Source organism: Canis aureus, chromosome 28 (genome assembly GCF_053574225.1).
Source record: "Canis aureus isolate CA01 chromosome 28, VMU_Caureus_v.1.0, whole genome shotgun sequence".
Classification (NCBI taxonomy): domain Eukaryota; kingdom Metazoa; phylum Chordata; class Mammalia; order Carnivora; family Canidae; genus Canis; species Canis aureus.
Window position 1 is genome coordinate 12,551,523 of NC_135638.1, and position 20,890 is coordinate 12,572,412.

The following is a 20,890-nucleotide window of genomic DNA, read 5'->3' on the forward strand; positions in this document are numbered from 1 at the left end:
AAGATCCACAAAGTTGATTAATAGAAAAGCCTAATATGTATTGAAAACTTATATTACCAAGCACTATCCCTGGCCTTTTGTACATAGTTATAATTTAATTATCTTGACTTCTTTGTGAGGTAATTGTTACAACTCACTAGATAAATTGTTTGAAGGGAGAATTGGAAGATTAAATGATGTGCCTAATAAATTAAGCATGTATCATACCTAGGTTTTACTTTTTTTTTTTTTTTACAGATGTTTCTGCCTGCTTCACTCTGAGTCAGGACACGTTCACCAATTTCCTTGGATCCAAGTAAATTCTCAAATATCCAAAATACCATTTTATCATTCTTTCGTTTTTTCTACTGTTCTTAGCAATCTGCTACAACAGAAAATAAACATTAGATGTGAAGTTTAAAAGCCTGGGTATAAATTTCAGGACTGCTCCTTGGGCAAGTCATCTAACCAGCTGGAGTTTGTTTCCTCAAGTGTTAAAAAAGGAGAGCACTGCTCTTTCTATCCCAGCAGGATGTTGTGTGGATCATACGCACAGTATTGTGAACTTATCTCTACAGAAGTACCTGGACTTCTTACCTATCCCATTCTAGATCCCTAATGCATAAATGCATAGTGATTTTATTAAGTATCACAGATTACACATAAGAGAAAGAACATCAAGCCTTGCGCAGTGGCAGTATCGTAGCCAATGAGGTTTATCCAAGGCGCGATTATTGCTAATTGAAAGAGAAAGAACATCAAAATTTCCTATTGAACAACAGTTCATTTATATTTTAAAATTAAAACAGTAATTATTACATTATGCTAATATTATATTATACTAATATTAATCAATACATAAAAATGTAAACAGTAGAAAAATAATTCTTGAAGAGACATGAACCTAAACGCTTTTTTTATTCTATTATTTTAATTCAAATATAATACAATTCTCCTTACCAAATAAGTTATAAGAACACTACTGCTGCCACCACTGTTACTACTCCTATTATTACAAGGTAGAAAAGGGAAGAAATGATGTCATATGCCTCTATGTATATAATTATCACATAGGATATTTACAGACTTCTTACAAAAACACACAGAAGTCATTGTAATGGTTATACATGCAGTCAACTTTTTTCTGGGAAATATCAGGAAAAATGTCAACTTTTTCTTCCATTTACACTGTTCCCATGAGAACTGGTTCACCTGTAGTAGTATCTTTTTCTTCTCACTTAAATTTTAAAACATAAAGTGATATTGTTTCAAAAACAGACCTGTAAATTAATCCTTATTACAATCAAACAATTTAATCTATATTATCCAGTGATATTTTCAATAGCCTCATAAACTGTTTTCTGCCTTCCATCTTATTTCTCTCAATCTACTGCACCCAGAGAGACTTACACAAAACCCAATCTAATCAGTTCACTCTGTTTTATTTTATTTTTTATTTTTTTCAGAGAGAGAATGAGAGAGACTATGTGCATGGAATGAGGGGGGAGGCAGGAGAGAGAGGCAGGCTCCACACCCAACACAGACCCTGCTGCAATGCAAGGCTCAATCTCATGACCGTGAGATCTTGACCTGAGCCAAAATCAAGATTCAGCTGCTTAACTGACTGAGGTGCATCTCTTATTTTTTGGTTTGTTTGTTTGGTTTTTAGTAATCTCTACACCCAACATGGGGCTCAAGCTCACAAACCCAAAATCAAGAGTCACAAGCTTTTCCAGCTGAGCCAGCCAGGCACCCCTCACTCCCCTTTTTTAAAAAAAACACTTTTAATTTATATCCATCACTTACAAGGTAAAGTCAAATCTCCTTTGAGGGACATACAAATCTCTTCATGATAAAGTTCCTGCTTATCTCCTTAGTGTTCCTTATTCCACTCTCCTCCTTATACCTTAAATTCCATGGCAAAAAAACTGATAATACTTCAAGATTATAACATCATATCCTTGTCAACTGCTCATTCCTCTCCATTCCTGGATTTTTCTACAATCCCTTTCTTCATTTAGAGAGGTTTTATTTAGTCTTCAAGAGCCAGAATCATCTCTGCAAGAGAGCTTTCAAGGAAGTCATCCCTAAACTTTCTCACTAATCCTGGCACCACTAATCACAATGATAAATTATATTTGGTTAACAATATAATTCTGACTCTAGGCTAAACATGTAATTTACATTAATTATGTAATCCAGGCAACCACCATATAAAGTAGTTAATATCATTATTCCTTTATGTATAATGAAATAGAAACACAGAAAGGTTAATTAATTTGCCGAAGACCACACAGCTACTCAGTTACAAAGCTGAGAATCCAAATTCAATTAGTCTGGCTCCAAAGTCCATTAGCTTTAACATCTCTGTAAATACTATTTTTCATGTACAACACTGTATTGAAATGATCCCTTCAAATATTCATCTCCAACCAAGTTTTACCAGAGGAAAAAAAATCTGGTCATTCATATTTCTATCAATAGCACATTACATGTTATAGTGCTCAACATATACTTGTTGGACATAACCATGCCCCGTTTTTTTAAATTATGTTATTTTTTTAACTACATAGCACTTTTCAAGGGAAAAATATATACTTATTGGAATACATATATAATATAAATTGTTCTTCTGAAAAGAATGTGAGATAAATCAATAAAAGCCATATACATAAGACTATTAGACTTGCAGATAATAAAATAAAAATAGTCTTCTCAACATTTTTCTAAGTTCATACAGTAATATGAAGAAAAATTTCCTGAACAGAGATTCGAATTCACCCTCTTGGGGGAGGTTTGTTTTTCCTTGGCTATTTAGAATTAATGGCACAGAATAAGCAAACAGATCAATCCCTAAGACTGATTAAACATTAACTCTCTGAACTTCCTAGAAACAAGCAAAAGTATGAAATATAATATGCATCTATGTGTTTCCATTATAATTAGATAGCCTTAATTAAAATCATAATTTAATAGTAATTTACATAGTAACCATAATAACATTTTAATGGTAGAGATCTATATTGATTTTTAAATTATATACTAATATATTTCTAACTTATTTGGAGAGAACAAAAAAAATTCAAATATATTCTTCCTTCTTAAATAATACAACAGAATAGATTACATGAGTATTATATGTGCATACTTATTTATATAGGCAGTACCTAATTGTATAAATAGCTGGATCTATACATAGCTAAACAGAAAATTTTACCTACTTGAGAATATATTGGGTTACAGACTTCTGTATTTGTTTGCTTTTGTTCACTTGATACAGGTATGTCCAGAGTTATTCCTAATATCCAGCTGTGAATACAAGGTAAACAAAGTCCTTGGATACTGTTCTTATGTTGACTATTTTTAACATTTCCAAATTATTTAGAGAGGGCAAACATAATGTTGATATCTAACAAATAACATACATGTAAGTATTTTAAAATTCTACCATAAATAATGTAGTTTTCTACACTAGTAAGACACTGCGTTACAGAATTATATCAAGATTTTTAACGTTTTGAGCAGAAAGACCAGGCATGTTCATTTTTACAACTCTGAATACCAGGAAAAAGTAAAACTGTCTTGAATAGAATTCTTACAATGGAATCAGGCACTTACCTGTTCATCTCTTTAATAAGCCACAGCAAAAGAATGGTTTGCTCTGTATTGCAAACTGTTACTACAAGAAAAAAAAAAAAAAAAAAAAACAGCAAGAAAGAGAGATCATTGTAGAGACCTGAGCAGTTTCTTTTATCTGACCAAGATGACCAGATCATTCTTCTCAACTAAGCTTCCTTCTGACTCTAGGCCCCTGACCTCCCTTTCCTTAGAATATTTATTTTAGAAACTGTAAATTCTTTTTCAGCTCCTTTGAGATGTAAAACTTCTTAGGCTTTTGCCTACAAGCCAGCAATATTTCTCAAGGCCCTGGGAGCCAATCCCTAAAAATGCAAACCTCAAGAAGATGGAGCCCCTATTAACCAGTCTCTGAGAGGGCAGGAGCCTAACAACCATGGGTTAGTACTTTTTTAGTGGACCCAAGCAGGCTTAAAAACTCTCCCACTTTTTCCTTCAGTAGAATTCAGTTCAATCTCCCTCTGCTATTGCAAAACTCATGAATAAAGTCTTCTTTGCCTTTAACTTGTCCAGTGTAATTATTCTTGGATATATCAAACATTGTTCAACCAGTAAAGTGCTTTTTCTCTCTTCCTATCGTTTCTTCTAGAGTTAGATACTGTATAGAGCACTTTTTTGAAAAAGTAACTTCTTTGAGCTCCATTACTTAACCAAATTAGTTTAGGAATGTTGGATATAGTACAATTATGAACATTGTGAGGCAGTCATGTTGAATATGCCTAATACATTATGCTCAACATAATCTTTTTTCTTAAATACATATTTTATAAGACAAGCTAATTTCTGTTTCTCTGCCTCCCATTAATTTTTTTCTAGCTTGATTCATCTAAGTAATTTCCCTACTCTAATTTGTTTTGCTGATTTTGAGTGGCCTTTTGTATCAATTTACGCAAGGTTTTCTCTCCCATCTGCTCTCTCATTCTTAGTTGTTCTGATATTATAAAGTTGTTTCTATTTCTATCGTTTTATTGATGACAATATTAATATAAATTAGGTTGCAAGGTAACAAATTGTTTAAACATTTTCCTTAATTGTGCCTTGCCTCACAGAAAATTATATCAGGAAAAGTAGAAATAAAAATAAATGCAAATAAGTAAAGTACATACCATGTGAGAAGGCTATAAGTACCATGTAAAAAAAACAACAAACTAAATCAAGATATGGTATCTTGAGAGAGAGATTTTGAGAGAGAGAGAGAGAGAGGCTGATTCACCTATGTCAAGGACATTTTTCACAATGAGGTAACTACCAACATATCCTTGCCCTCACGTGTTCAGCTGAAGAATGCAGAGCAGTTCATCACATTTCAGATGAAGAAAATTACTGTAAGCTAGAACTCCATGTTAATTATTTATTAGGAAAAAAAACCTTTACATTATACACACCAAAACAGATGAAACATTTAGTCAAGATGATATGGTATTTAAAAGAGAAAAATTAAAATAAATAATAAGACATGATAGTAAGTCAATATTATTATTATATACCTTTTGACAAAACAAAGATATCTTAGAAACAATTGAAATCAATATGCAAATGGAAGGGTCCTATATAACTTTGAAGATCCAAATTCTGTCAGAAAAAAATGTCAAAGGAAGAACTGTTCTATGTTCTTATTTTGATAAGAACTGAATGGTATTAGGAAAGTCTGGGTAGCTCAGTGGTTGAGCACCTGCCTGAGGTTCCAGGTGTGATCCCAGAGTTCAGGAATAAAGTCCCACATCGGGCTCCCTGCAGGAAGCCTGCTTCTCCCTCTACCTCTGTCTCAGCCTCTCTCCCTGTGTCTCTCATGAATAAAAATAAAATATTTTTAAAAAAAAGGATAACATATTAAAAAAAAGAATTTAATGGTATTAATATTTTCAGGTTTTAAAACTTATCAATCTTTAACTTAAATGACAGAAGTAACTCTAGGTTTGGGGTGAATTCTTTCTTTTTTTTTCAAATGAACTAAAGATAATTCTCCTTTTGATTATTATTCTCAGGTCTTAGGTATAGTGATAATTTTTTTTCCTAAAATTTAATATATTCATTCATCTTTATGCACAGATGGAGCTGGTTAACATTTATTCCACTTCTTATACTCTTCAAACCAATTTAATTTAAAAATATCAAAAGAATTCAAATTACATACAGTGAATAATTCTGAAAAGGAGAGTTCAGCTTTATCCTTTTAAAACAAAAAAGAAAGAAATATAAATTCATAGATATCACTGAAGGGAAAGTACAAAATAAAAGTCTAAGTTGAATAGGAGTCATTGCATGTGTGTGAGAGCATGCATGTGTGCGCATGCTTGGAAGAGAATAATTGAAGATTTTTGGAACATGTTCACAGTAAAAGTGAAGTGACTCAGTTAATGAGGGAAAGGATGCCCAATGTAAAACCATGACACTGTTCTTAATAAGCAGGTCAATCAGGAATCATGCAGCCCGCTAATAACTGAATTTCAGAGAAACAGTCCATTCCAATGACTTAGAGTCTTGGAGAGCAGTGAGTCACCCACAAAGGCAAAGACCTAATGCAACAAAGAGGAGAAAACAAAAGACTGGAAAAGACAGGAAGGCAAACCAAACAGTACTGAAACTACCATGATAATGGTTGTCTATTGTGCCTCTCCCCTCAACCAACAGACTCCCTAAATCTACTTTACTTTGATGCCTCTCTCAATTTTGGCAATTGATTAATAAAAAGAATTCTAAAGGCATGTGAATCAAAAACAAACAGCTTACTGCAAGATGCCCTAAGGCAATTAAGTGTCCTATTAGAATTATTCTTTATATGTTCTTAAATTCCTCTGATACTCTAAGGTTATTAGTATTAAGAAGCAACAGCCCATTTTTATCAATTCCTTTAGTCATACGAGCCAGATGAAATTTCCTGGGAATTCATATATAAATATCTCTGAGGACACAATGAGTACTAACAACAGTGATGCTGCTTTGTGCGGGAGAATAAAATTCATGCATTTAATCATATGACCCTTAAGGAAGAGGAAAAATATGAATATGTGTGAAAAGACATTTTCTGCTAGTTTGTGTATTTTGCCCACACAGACACTAGTTCAAACTTTTATCGAGAGGGTCATAATCTTTTCTTTTGTCACAAAAGAAGCAATGAAAAGAGTAAGACTAAAGCAGTGTATTACCACTTCCCTGAGCTAGATAGGGTCAATCAGTGTCAAAAGTGACAAGAAAAGACACCAAGGCAATATAGCTTATCAGAGCTGATCTTTGGAGCCTTCAAATGAGAAAATCTTGTGAGAGCAACGAAAGAGAGAGTAAGAGGGAGAGTGACACACAAAGTAGAAGAAATTACAGTATTGATTTGAAATTTTTTAAAGTAAATAATCTGCAGTATGAAGCTTAGTGGAAACACGGGGCCAACGAGCCTAACTTTTCCAGCTTATTGTCTATTAATCTCAATTATTTGAATATTTCATTTTCTTTGCCCTCCTTTGGTCACTTACTAACACAGCTGTGCCCTTATCCAATAATAAGTTTGAAAGACTTTCTTTTTTTTACAACCACTTTACTGAAGTATGACTGATATATAAAACACTGTACATATTTAATATATACGACTTGATGAATTATAAGCATATACCCATGAAACCATCGCCACAATCTATGCCATAAACATATCCAGCACCTCCAAAAGTTTCCTACCACTCTCTGTACTTATTTTTTATAAGAACACTTAATATAAGATCTATTTCCTTAGCAAACTTTAAGCATACAATACAGTATCATTAATTACAAATACAGTCCTGTATTTATGTAAGACCTCTAGGTCTTATATAATTGAAACTTAGTGCTGCTCTTTGACTATTAGCTTCCTGTATCCTCCTCCCACTATCCTCTGGCAACCACCATTCTATTCTCTGGTTCTGAATTCAACCATTTTAGATTCCTTATATAAATTGTATCATGCAGTATCTATCCTTCTGAAAAGGTCTATTTCACTGGGTAGAATGTCCTCTAGGTTTACCTATGTTCCTGGCAATGACAGGATTCCCTTCTTTTTTTTTTTTTCTTTTTTTAGGGCTGAATAATATTCCATTGTTATATACCACATTTTCTTTATCTATTAATGCCCACTGATGAATAATTAATGGTATGTCTATATTTTGACTCTTCTATTACATGGGAGTATATATAATCTCTTTGAGATTTTTCCTATTAGTATTTCAGTGTTTTTTTTTTTAAGATTTTATCTATTTGAGAGAGAAAAAAAGAGCACATGGAAGGGGGGGAGCAGACTACACCCTTTGAGCAGGGAACCCAACGTGGGCCTCAATCTCAAGACCCGGAGATCAAGATGTGGGCTGAAGGCAGACACTTAACTCACTGAGCCACCCAGGCATCCCTAAGTGATTAAATATAAAAGACAATACAATGCCACAGAGCAGGATATGAAAAGGAATATGTAAGCTATTATTTTAACCTATAAAGCTAATTTTAAAACTCAAAAATAGACCTTGGAATATTTAACTTGGAAATTTTGACAAATATACCATTTCCTATTACAAAAATGGGAAGATTACTCAAAAAATATATTAATTTCAATCCTCAATTTATGCTAGCACAAAAGTAAAATGCAGATCAATGAACAATGTTGATGCAAAACAAAATATTTTTAAAGATCTAAAAGAAGATAATTAGATGCAAAACTTTTCAGCAAGGGGAAAATACACTAAGTAAATAAACAAATAGAAAGAGAAATTATTATTATGTGTGACTATGTATGTATTTTTTCCTAAGTCATAAAATAGTTAACATAATATGAAAGGCAAATAATTGTCTAGAGAAAATTGTATAAAATATAATGGATAAAAAGTCAGTATCTTTTTAAAGACTTTATATAAATCTATAAAGAACAGACAAAAACCCTGGTAAAAAAAAATGAATGTATAAAGATGTATAAGGATATTATTAGGAAAATTTTAAATACTGAATAAACATAAATGCTTAACTTCTTGTTTACTTAAATCAATGCTAGCTTAAATGTTTTGAAAATATTTCCTATGCTAATATCAAAATTTGAAGTGTTTGTGGAAAACAATAGTCTTGTTTGCTGCTGGTGACAGTACAATTTTCCAGGAGAGCAATTTGGAAATATGCATCAACAGATGTATTTGGCAATACACATCAAAATATATTTAAAAAGGTTAAAAGATGTTTTGACTTATGATTATAATTTACACTAGAAATTAATCCTAGGGAAATAATCACAAATGTAGCCAAAGTATTAGCTACAGGATTATATATTGGGGCACTACTGACAACAATAAAATAGTAAAAACAGCTATTCAACAAAAAATGTGGAGTTTTATAAATAAATCATAATATAGTCAAGCAGTACAGTTATAAAAAAGAAAATTATAGATAATAAATGTGTCCTCTCCTTTTTCTATCTCTCTGTTTGCACCCCCATATATATACACATACATATATATGTGTACTACAAAGAATGGCATTGTATATTCCTAATTTTAACAGGATAGGTTTTGGGTAATGGGGTTATAGATTATTTTACTTTCGCTCCTTCATCTTATGCATATTTTCAAAAGTGTTTTGCAACAAATGTGGATTTATTGTATAACATGTGAAATATAAGTTATAAAAGCAAATCTAGAGAGATGTCATATGTTAGAGAGGGAGAATTAAACTAATTAAAGGAGGTAGCCCCGGTGGCTTAGCGGTTTAGCACCATCCTCAGCCTGGGGTGTGATCCTGGAGACCCGGGATCGAGTCCCACATTGGGCTCCCTGTGTGGAGCCTGCTTCTATCTCTGCCTGTGTCTCTGCCTCTCTCTCTCTCTCTCTCTCTCTCTCTCTCTCTCTCTCTTTCTCTCTCTGTGTCTCTCATGAAAAAATAAATAAAATCTTTTTTTAAAGAATAAAAGGTATTTTGAAAAAAATAAACTAATTAAAGGTATAAAACTTCTAAAAATTCATGAAAAAAAGCCATTTATCATATTGGCTTTATAAGAACACTACCTCACAATTTAAAATTGTACTTTAGCATTCCATTTGACAAATCTATATGCTTGTCTATTGATTGCTGAAGAATTGCAACAGTCATTGCTAGGAACGTTTCTGACTTATGAATCACTCTCTTACAAGTAAGTGCTATTTGTAAACTGAAAGAGTAAAATTGGGATCCCTGGGTGGCGCAGCGGTTTGGCACCTGCCTCTGGCCCAGGGCGTGATCCTGGAGACCCAGGATCGAATCCCACGTCGGGCTCCCGGTGCATGGAGCCTGCTTCTCCCTCTGCTTGTGTCTCTGCCTCTCTCTCTCTTTCTCTCTCTCTCTCTCTCTCTCTCTGTGTGTGTGTGACTATCATAAATAAATAAAAATTTTTAAAAATGAAAGAGTAAAATTATTCTTCCCTATGACTTACTAAATAATAAAATGTATGTTTCTCAAATGTAAGATGCAGGATTCTGCTCCTTGGTGAAATGCCTGACATGCCTGACTTCCATTCGCTCTTATATACGTGTGCACATCTTTATTAATAAAAACAGTAGATGTGTGAAGAAAAATACACTGAGAATGGGATGCCTAGGTGGCTCAGCGGTTGAGCATCTTCCTTCAGCTCACGGCCTGATCCCAGGATCTGGGATCATCCCACATCAGGCTCCCTGCAGGGAGCCTGCTTTTCCAACTTCCTATGTCTCTGCCTCTCTCTCTCTCTCTCTCTCTGTTGTCTCTTATGAACAAATAAATAAATACACTGAAAATGCTTATAGTATTTTTGCATGTCAAAAGCTAAAAAAAATCAATCATAACTTCTCAAAGATATAGTGAATATATATGTACATATAATAATATTTTACTTCTAATTGTTCGTCAGATCAAATCTTTTATGTCTTTGTTGTAACCACTTTATTTCACTATCTCAACTTTGTTTTCATGACTATTGTTTTATCTCCCTAATTGGACTCCTTCCATTTAAGCATTCATATCAAGTAAAAACATTCAACGACATTTTTACTAAACTGTACCCCTGACTACATTACACCTTTGCCCAAATTTTTTTTTCAGATCTTCTGAGAATATAGTGTAAGCTCATTACATGTTATTCAAGGCCTTTCATAATGCAATCCCTACCTGTTCCTCCAACTTATTTACCACACATCCTAACCTTACACTTTATACTCAAGCAAACCAGGCTTCTTATAAACTTTCCTACATCTACTATCCCTTCTATCCTTCAGGTTATCCTCTTTACATGGAATTCCCATTGTCTAAATCCATCATCAGCTAATTCTAGTTCTGCTGAACCAGCAACAGTATTTCCCATACCAGTCTCCCTCAGTATGTCCCAATGGCATTCTTCTGAGTCCTGTGACAGCCTCTGAATAAGTCTAACATTTTTCATATTATCAAATAAGGTTGCACGTTTCTATTCATAGGTCTGATTAGGAACATCTGGAAGGGAGGATAATTTTATTTTAATTGTATTCATTGTACGTTTCTACTACATACATAGGTGATAAGTATCTTTTAAGTCAAAATGGTCAATTCAAGGATCAAATGAACATACGCTGTTACTTTTTAGCTCTTAGGAATTGAGAAAAAGAGTAAGAGACATAAAAATTCAGTGTTTCTATTTTTTAGTAACCATCATATGATGTTACTATAGTTTGGGTTCAGAAATACAGAAGGAAGATCCTATCTGGGTAACTGTATGAAAAATTCAGCTTAATAAGAACTATCTACACTGTACCCAAATGGAGAAGCACAACAGAGTGAGATATAGAAGACTTAACACCAAAGGAATAAAGAGAAAGATGGTCTACAGATATAAATGTAAGACTTTTTTACTGTAAAGTTGAGGTTAGAAGTCTCTTAGAAATATTTTGGTAGGATGAAGAGCATGTTCACAAGGCAATCCTATCTATTTTCCAGACAGGAACATCATCATTTAAGAGATGTATAGATGATGAGTTTAAATAAGAACTCAATATAAACAACCCAAAAGTAGGAGTAAGAGATGGAATCATGTATCACAAATCAACTGCCTGTAGTAGTCAAGCTTATAACACGAAGGAGGAAAGTAAGCCTCCTGTAATAATCCTGGTAATACAGTGTCATTATATTTTGTTCTTAGTTCTGCAGCTGACACTGTCTCAGTGTCAGAAACACAAAAAGGATTGCATTACTGAAAACAATATCTTATATCAAGGAGGCAGCAATTCTTTACCACTATTTGGTGATTTCCACAAAGAGACAAAAAAATGTTACCCAATATTCCTACTTTTTCAAGAGAAGCTGGGAATCCATATTTTTATGCCAATTCCCCTTTTTAAAATTTTAAATAGCTCATGAGACAAATGAAAGACATCTCTAGGCTAGATTCAGGCTGCTGACCAGAATTTTGGATCCTCTGTACTACTGGATAAACTCTATGTTAAGTATGATATAGAAATCCAGGGATCCCTGGGTGGCGCAGCAGTTTGGCGCCTGCCTTTGGCCCAGGGCGTGATTCTGGAGACCCGGGATTGAATCCCACGTCGGGCTCCCGGTACATGGAGCCTGCTTCTCCCTCTGCCTGTGTCTCTGCTTCTCTCTCTCTGTGTGATTATCATAAATAAATTTAAAAAAGAAAAAAGAAATCCAGTTTTCCCAGCACCAATTAGTAAAGCGACTATTCTTTTTCTATTGGATATTCTTTCCTGCTTTGTCGAAGATTAGCTGACCTAGAGTTGAGGGTCATTTCTGTGTTCTATATTCTGTTCCATTGATCTATGTGTCTCTTTTTATGCTAGTACCATACTGTATTGATGACTATAGCTGTGCAATACAGCTTGAAGTCAGTTATTGTGATGCTACCAGTTTTGGTTTTCTTTTTCAACATTCCTCTGGCTATTCAGGATCTTTTCTTATTCCATATTACCCCAAAGATACAAATTAGTGATCTGAAGAGGCACCCTCACCCCTATGTTCGTAACAGTAAAGTCCACAATAACCAAACTGTGGAAAAAGCCCAGATGTCCATCAATAGATGAATGGATAAAGAAGATGTGGTATATACATATACATATATAATGGAGTATTACTCTGCCATCAGAAAGGATGAATACTTACCATTTCCATCAACATGGATAGAAGTATTACGCTGAGTGAAGTAAATCAATATATAAAGACAATGATCATATGGTTTCACTCATATGTAGAATACAGGAAACAGCCCAGAGGATCATAGGAGAAGGGAGGGAAAACTGAATGGGAAGTCATTAGAGAAGGAGAAAAACCATGAGAGACTGACTCTTAACTATAGGAAACAAACTGAGGGTTACTGAAGGGGAAGGTGGGTGGGGCGGATGGGGTAATTGAGTGATGGGCATTAAGGAGAGCACATGATGTGATGAGCATTGGGTGTTATATGCAAACGATAAATTGCTGAACAATACATCTGAGACTAATGATGTAGTATATGTGGGCTAATTAAATTTAAATTAAAAAAAGAAAAGATTAAAAAATTGTAAAGAAATACCTGATTTAAACAAATGAAGTTCCAAATACAGGCAATGATTTCACTTAATTTCAGTGAAACACTAAACTATACATAACAGCAATGTAACTGAAAAATGGCCAGATGGTTTCAGAAAAACTATTCTTTCATCTTGATATTAGTTAATAAATATATATGAACATCATTTACTCATCATCTACTTGAATAAAATGAGAAAAAGAAAATGCTTGAAAAGTAATAAGATCTTTCTAAAAAATCACAGCATCATAATTAAATTGTATTAATAATGGATAATTTGAAATCAATAACTTCAATACCACTTTTTATAAAACAGGTCAATTTACATACGGTAAATATAGCATATACAGAAGTATACAGCAAAAATTCATCTCTTCTTACTCTCCTATTAGGCATCAGACTCAACATGATGCTTCTCACTCCATCTCACCACTTAATGAAGAGACATTTGAGGGGTGGAAAGAAGGGTAGTTATGACAGGTAATTTGTAATAAATATCCTCCAAGATATAATTTATGCTAATATGCTTACTTGTAAATAAGTCATATATACTATTAATCAATTAGAAAAATGAAGATGACTCATGTTGGACCATTTCTACTTGATATTTAGAAGATACATTCATTCAGATATCATTCTTCTATGATTTGAGAAGAATGATGTCTGTATGACCTCATTGTCATGTTTAGTAAGCTAAAACTAGATGGGAAATATTCTCAAGTTTCATAAAAATTTTAAAAACTTCAAAGAGAAAACGTAATCATCTGAAAAAATGTGATAAAGTATGCTCATTGGACTTGAAATGGTCCTTGGTTAAAACTTTAAGAAAGTAAATTAAGACGCCAAGCACCATGGATAACTTTAGCAATAAAGAATATGTTTCACTCCCACTCACAAGGTAAAAGGAAAAGAGTTCAGTCAATTAAATATTCATGAAATAAAAGATCAAGGTTTTTAGTCTTAGATCAAGTTCAAGACTGGGCATGAACTAATGATCCAATAGTTTATATAAATATTAAATATTAACTCAAAGAATTAACTCAGAACTACACCATGGAATGGATTTCATTTTAATTTAATTAACTGACAGTTAATTTTACAAACTCTATGTAAGAAACTGATTGATATATAATGTAAATATACCCAAGATCATATACTGAGGATTAGTCAATTGATAAGCTGCCCTAAGTTTCTATAGTAACAGACGTTTTTATTATGTTGTAGTAATAGTTGTTCTTTACCCAAATCCTTTAGCTTCTTACTCATATAAAAATTAAATATGAGCTGACAGTCAAAAACCCATATGAAAATTTAGTTACTATGCTTTGCTTCAAAACTTGCTGTAAACTTAGTTAAAAGGGATGTTTCTATGTACTATTTTTAGTATTAGTTGTTAGTGAGGAAGACACTACATGTATTAATCATTTGAAATGAAAACTCTCTCCTGAAACCTCTCTAGAGACAGGTGTAAGCAATTCCATTCCCAAAGATTGATGGAATAGAAATACACCTACAGAAGCTTTGACCAATTTGACATCTTCCTTTTAAAGACCCAGGAAAAAGCAAGGTTAATCCAGCCACAGGCAGAATGCCTCCTCTGACTTTATATAAACTGGTGAAATGTGCAAGAGGCCTGAGAAGCAGCTGAGAGGTCCAGAAAAAATAATCATCTGCTCCTCATGCCAAGAGGCAACAAGCACTGCAGGTAAGATAAAGTTCCAGACTTTAAACCCATGCTCAGTGCAGCAGGCCTGCGGCCATACTTCCCTTGAGAAGGTACCTTGTCCATCACTACAATCAGTTCAACCAAAGCATTTTATCCATTTATTTATTTTCAAGTTGTCAACGATGTTTTAGAAGGCAAAGGCCGACAAAGCTTCTTCCAAAAAAGCCGAAGGGATTTGTTATTCCTTTTGAGCAAAATGACCTGCAGACATTTTTGCAAAACTACTAATAAAAAAGCTGAGTGCCAATATGTTGGCTGAACCAAAATAAAGCCTTTTAAGTATGTACCAATGTAATATGATGTAATATAGTGCCATTTAGAAAAGAAATAACTAATGGGAGCAAAGAGGCTAAACAGAATATAATCATTTATTATTACATGAACTCATTCTCTGCCTAGCCTACTGTTCATTCATATCAAGAACTTCTACATTATGACAAAATAGTATTTGAAATTAGGTTGTGCACTTTCACTAAAACACACAAAGAAGTAACTAAGAATTCATATATTCTCCTCAAAAGTCTCATGTACTATATTTTAACATCTGCATTAGTTTTTCATACATGGGTTTCAGTGTGCTCTTTTCTATACACATAGTGTATTTTAGTCATGGCCATTTAATGGGTAGTCAATAAACGTTTCTTCAGTATTTTAGTGAATAAAATTATTTTAGATCAGAGGATCTTAACTTTGAGTCAATATTTAACACACTCATGAGTCCCTAAAATTGTATACAAGGTACTTCTTTTTATTCTAAAATAAAAAGTCCATTTTATTCCTATGGAGAAAATCCATATATTTCCTCATATTTCCAAAGGACATTACTGACTTCTCTCCAATAAATGATTAAGTCCTTCTTCTCTCAAAAATTTAAAGATATAATCTTTCAAGGCAGTATGGTATAGTAGAAAGAGGTCTTAGGACTTACCAAAACCCTCAGAAAACCTCATACTTCACAGTGATTTGTTAGAAATATTTCTATTTAAAAAAAAGACAAAGGTGTTGATTGGGACTATTTTTTAACACTATAATGAGGTCTTATCCAATGCAGTAATAAAAAAAAAATTTAACAGCAATTACAAAGAGTATTATGTAGAAATGATGTTATCTTCTATATATAATAAGCATGATAATGCACAGACAATAGAATTAATATAACGATTCAACAAGATTGCCAGATAACAAGATCAATATGCTAAACCAATGGGAGTTTCAATAAAGGGGGAAAAAAGTAAAGAACACATAATTTAAAAGATTCATTTACTAAGAAGCTTAAATTACAAGAACTCTGGAATATATCTAGTATATTTTATAAAAAATATAAGACTACATTAAAGAACAAATATTGAATGAAAAGAAATTTCATAAAGTAATAAGTAAATAGAAATCTCATATAGTTTATTTTAACAAGGCACAAAAACACAAATTCTAAAAGAAAACAATAGGGGCACCTGGGTGGCTTGGTTGGTTAGGCAGCTGACTCTTCGTTTTGGCTCAGGTCATGATTTCATGGGTCCTGAGACAGAGCCCTGCTTTGGGCTCCTCACTCAAGTATGAAGTCTACCTGAAGATTCTCTCCCTCTACCTCTTCTCCCAGTGGAGCACACATACTCTCTCTCAAATAAATAAATAAATATTCTTAAAAATTAAAAGAAAATAAATAAAATAATAATAAGACTGATTATATTGAAATCAATGTTTCTTTTAACAAATTTTCCCCATAAGAAACCGTCTATCCAAAGGAATCAGATATTTTCAATGTATGTAACTAGTAAAGATATAGTATATAGAAAACGTTCAAAATGTTTATAAATCAATAATTTTTAAAACATAAATGAACACAATGTATAGTAGCATTAAGAATAGGGGTAGACGGGCATTATGGAGGCCACGTGATGTCATGACAACTGGATTTTATCCTACGTGCTGGCAAACTGAATTTAAAATAAAATAAATAAAATAAATAAAATAAAATAAAATAAAATAAAATAAAATAAAATAAAATAAAATAAAATAAAATAAAAAAATGGACAGATGTAGAATTCAGAGTAGAAGTAGTTATAATGATTATTGTTAGCATTAGCATCATCATTACTATGGTTATTTAACGAGGACTTGACTTAAGCAATCTTTTGTTCTAGTCCCTTCATTTTCTAGAATAAGTTGCGATAGTCCTGGGAGGTCTCAACTCAAATCACAAAGATTGCCAAAACCAAAGCACTTTTTTTAAAATATCCAAATCTAAATTTCAATCTGTTAACACAATACTTAATTCACTGACTCCAATTATTAGATAAACAAATGCTTTTCCATGCAACACAATAATTAAGATTTGACCACACACAGTGAATAAGGGAAAAAAAAATATTCATACCAAATCGAAAACGGATTCAGTATGGAAAGAATTAGTTCAGCCTAAGAGTAGCACAGTAAGACATGACCAGTCATTTCAACAATAGCAAAGGAAAACTACAAACTAAAACAGTGTGACAAATTTGCTTATAATTTAAATCAAACTTTATCACATAATTTTGTGGTTGACATCTATAAACAATAGACATTTAAAAAGGTATGCATTTTCAATATTTTCTACCAATAAGATTAATGACATATATTATAAACTTCTGAAAATACCTGGAAGTCTCAATGTATAATTATTATATATGAAAAATGCATTTTCATTTAGATACTATGACTCCAATTCACATTTTACAAGATATTATTTCTTCAATCAAATTTTTTGAAGCTGGAGGAGGGGCTAGATGGCAGAAGAGGAGGGTCCCCAAGTCACCTGTCCCCACCAAATTACCTAAATAACCAACCTTCAAATCATCCTGAAAATCTATGAATTCGGCCTGACATTTAAAGAGAGACCAGCTGGAATGCTACAGTGAGAAGAGCTCGCGCTTCTATCAAGGTAGGAAGACGGGGAAAAAGAAAGAAACAAAAGGCCTCCAAGGGGGAGGGGCCCGCGAGGAGCCGGGCTGAGGCGGGGCGGGTGTCCCCAGGACAGGAGAGCCCCGTCCCGGAGACGCAGGAGCTGCACCGACCTTCCCGGGCGGAAAGGGGCTCGCGGGGAGGTGGAGCAGGACCCAGGAGGGCGGGGATGCCCTCGGGCTCCCCGGGACAGTAACAGAGCAACTGCGCCCCGGGAGAGTGCGCCGAGCTCCCCAAGGGCTGCAGCGCGCACGGCGGGACCCGGAGCAGCTCAGAGGGGCTCGGGGGCGGCTCCGTGGAGGGGGCTGCGGGGCGGGAGCAGCTCGGAGGGGCTCGGGGGCGGCTCCGCGGAGGGGGCTGCGGGGCGGGAGCGCGAATCCAACAGCGCAGGCCGGGAGCCCAGGGCGCCGGGACACAGCCCAGGACCCGGCCTCCCCTGGAACAGGCAGAGGCCGGGAGGGCCCAGGACAGCAAGGACGCTCCTGCCCCAGCTGAGCAGATCAGCGGCCCCGCCCCGGAGCCTCCAGGCCCTGCAGACGGAGAGCTCCGGAGTTACTGCGGGGGCTGATTCCAGGGCTGCAGAGCTGGCGGCGGCCACTGGGGCTGTTCCTCCAGGGGCCTCACGGGGTAAACAACCCCCACTGAGCCCTGCACCAGGGAGGGGGCAGAGCAGCTCCCCCAAGTGCTAACACCTGAATATCAGCAAACAGGCCCATCCCCCAAAAGACCAGCTAGACGGACAAGTTCCAGGGGAAGCCAAGGGACTTAAAGTACACAGAATCAGAAGATACTCCCCCGTGTTTTGTGTGTGTGTGTGTGTGTGTGCTTTTTGATTTGTTTGCTTCCCCCACCCTTTTTTCCTTTCTTTTTCTTTCTCTTTTTCTTCTTTTTTTTTCTTCCTTTTTTTTTTCTTTTTCTCTTTTCTTTCCTTCTCTCTCTCTCATTTTCTCCTTTTCCCAATACAACTTGTTTTTGGCCACTCTGCACTGAGCAAAATGACTAGAAGGAAAAACCTACATCGAAAGAAAGAACCAGAAACAGTCCTCTCTCCCACAGAGTTACAAAATCTGGAGTACAATTCAATGTCAGAAAGCCAATTCAGAAGCACTACTATACAGCTACTGGTGGCTCTAGAAAAAAGCATAAAGGACTCAAGAGACTTCATGACTGCAGAATTTAGAGCTAATCAGGCAGAAATTAAAAATCAATTGAATGAGATGCGATCCAAACTAAAATTCCTAATGACGAGGGTTAACGAGGTAGAAGAAGGAGTGAGTGACATAGAAGACAAGTTGATGGCAAAGGGGAAAAATGAAGAAGAAAGAGACAAAAGACCATGAAGATAGATTAAGGGAAATGAACGACAGCCTGAGAAAGAAAAACCTACGTTTAATTGGGGTTCCCAAGGGCGCCGAAAAGGACAGAGGGCCAGAATATGTATTTGAACAAATCCTAACTGAAAACTTTCCTAATCTGGGAAGGGAAACAGGCATTCAGATCCAGGAAATAGAGAGATTCCCCTCCCCCCCCCAAAAAATCAATAAAAACCGTTCAACACCTCGACATCAAATAGTTAAGCTTGCAAATTCCAAAGATAAACAGAAGATCCTTAAAGCAGCAAGAGACAAGAAATCCCTGACTTTTATGGGGAGGAGTATTAGGGTAACAGCAGACCTCTCCACAGAGACCTGGCAGGCCAGAAAGGGCTGGCAGGATATATTCAGGGTCCTAAATGAGAAGAACATGCAACCAAGAATACTTTATCCAGCAAGGCTCTCATTCAAAATGGAAGGAGAGATAAAGAGCTTCCAAGACAGGCAGGAACTGAAAGAATATGTGACCTCCAAACCAGCTCTGCAAGAAATTTTAAGGGGGACTCTTAAAATTCCCTTTAAGAAGAAGTTCAGTGGAACAATCCACAAAAACAAGGACTGAATAGATATCATGATGACACTAAACTCATACCTTTCTATAGTAACTCTGAACGTGAACGGGCTTAATGACCCCATCAAAAGGCGCAGGGTTTCAGACTGGATAAAAAAGCAGGACCCATCTATTTGCTGTCTACAAGAGACTCATTTTAGACAGAAGGACACCTACAGCCTGAAAATAAAAGGTTGGAGAACCATTTACCATTCAAATGGTCCTCAAAAGCAGGGGTAGCCATCCTTATATCAGATAAACTAAAATTTACCCCGAAGACTGTAGTGAGAGATGAAGAGAGACACTATCTCATACTTAAAGGATCTATCCAACAAGAGGACTTAACAATCCTCAATATATATGCCCCGAATGTGGCAGCTGCCAAATATATCAATCAATCAATAACCAAAGTGAAGAAATACTTAGATAATAATACACTTATACTTGGTGACTTCAATCTAGCTCTTTCTATACTCGATAGGTCTTCTAAGCACAACATCTCCAAAGAAACGAGAGCTTTCAATGATACACTGGGCCAGATGGATTTCACAGATAGCTACAGAACTTTACATCCAAACTCAACTGAATACACATTCTTCTCAAGTGCACATGGAACTTTCTCCAGAATGGACCACATACTGGGTCACAAATAGGGTCTGAACCGATACCAAAAGATTGGGATTGTCCCCTGCATATTCTCAGACCATAAGAAATTAGAACTAAATCACAACAAGAAGTTTGGAAGGACCTCAAACATGTGGAGGTTAAGGACCATCCTGCTAAACGATGAAAGGGTCAACCAGGAAATTAAGGAAGAATTTAAAAGATTCATGGAAACTAATGAGAATGAAGATACAATCATTCAAAATCTTTGGGATGCAGCAAAAGCAGTCCTAAGGGGGAAATACATCGCAATACAAGCATCCATTCAAAAACTGGAAAGAACTCAAATACAAAAGCTAACCTTACACATACAGGAGCTAGAGAAAAAACAGCAAATAGATCCTACACCCAGCAGAAGAAGAGAGTTAATAAAGATTCGAGCAGAACTCAACGAAAGTGAGACCAGAAGAACTGTGGAACAGATCAACAGAACCAGGGGTTGGTTCTTTGAAAGAATTGATAAGACAGATAAACCATTAGCCAGCCTTATTAAAAAGAAGAGAGAGAAGACTCAAATTAATAAAATC

General features: G+C 35.1%; 1 protein-coding gene and 1 pseudogene across 17 annotated transcripts in view; one reads left to right on the forward strand and one right to left on the reverse strand.

The window, feature by feature from the left end:
* Window positions 1-20,890, reverse strand: part of LOC144300414 (zinc finger protein 385C-like) — a 453,807-nt gene that overhangs the window by 361,774 nt on the left and 71,143 nt on the right. For 15 of the 17 annotated variants that reach the window (XR_013367033.1, XR_013367031.1, XR_013367034.1 and 12 more), the window contains 3 exons: window positions 15,769-15,818; window positions 3,598-3,658; window positions 3,201-3,288 (listed from right to left, as the gene is read on the reverse strand). Coding sequence is in view for 7 of the 17 variants with exons in the window: in XM_077876426.1 (XP_077732552.1) it covers window positions 3,201-3,288; window positions 3,598-3,658; window positions 15,769-15,790 (171 nt within the window). In the remaining 10 variants the exon portion in view is untranslated. Of the gene's footprint in view, window positions 1-602; window positions 717-878; window positions 1,217-3,200; window positions 3,289-3,597; window positions 3,659-15,768; window positions 15,819-20,890 lie in introns of those variants that run through there. The other 2 variants (XR_013367037.1, XR_013367035.1) reach the window with 2 other exon arrangements.
* Window positions 660-791, forward strand: LOC144300684 (U4 spliceosomal RNA; annotated as a pseudogene).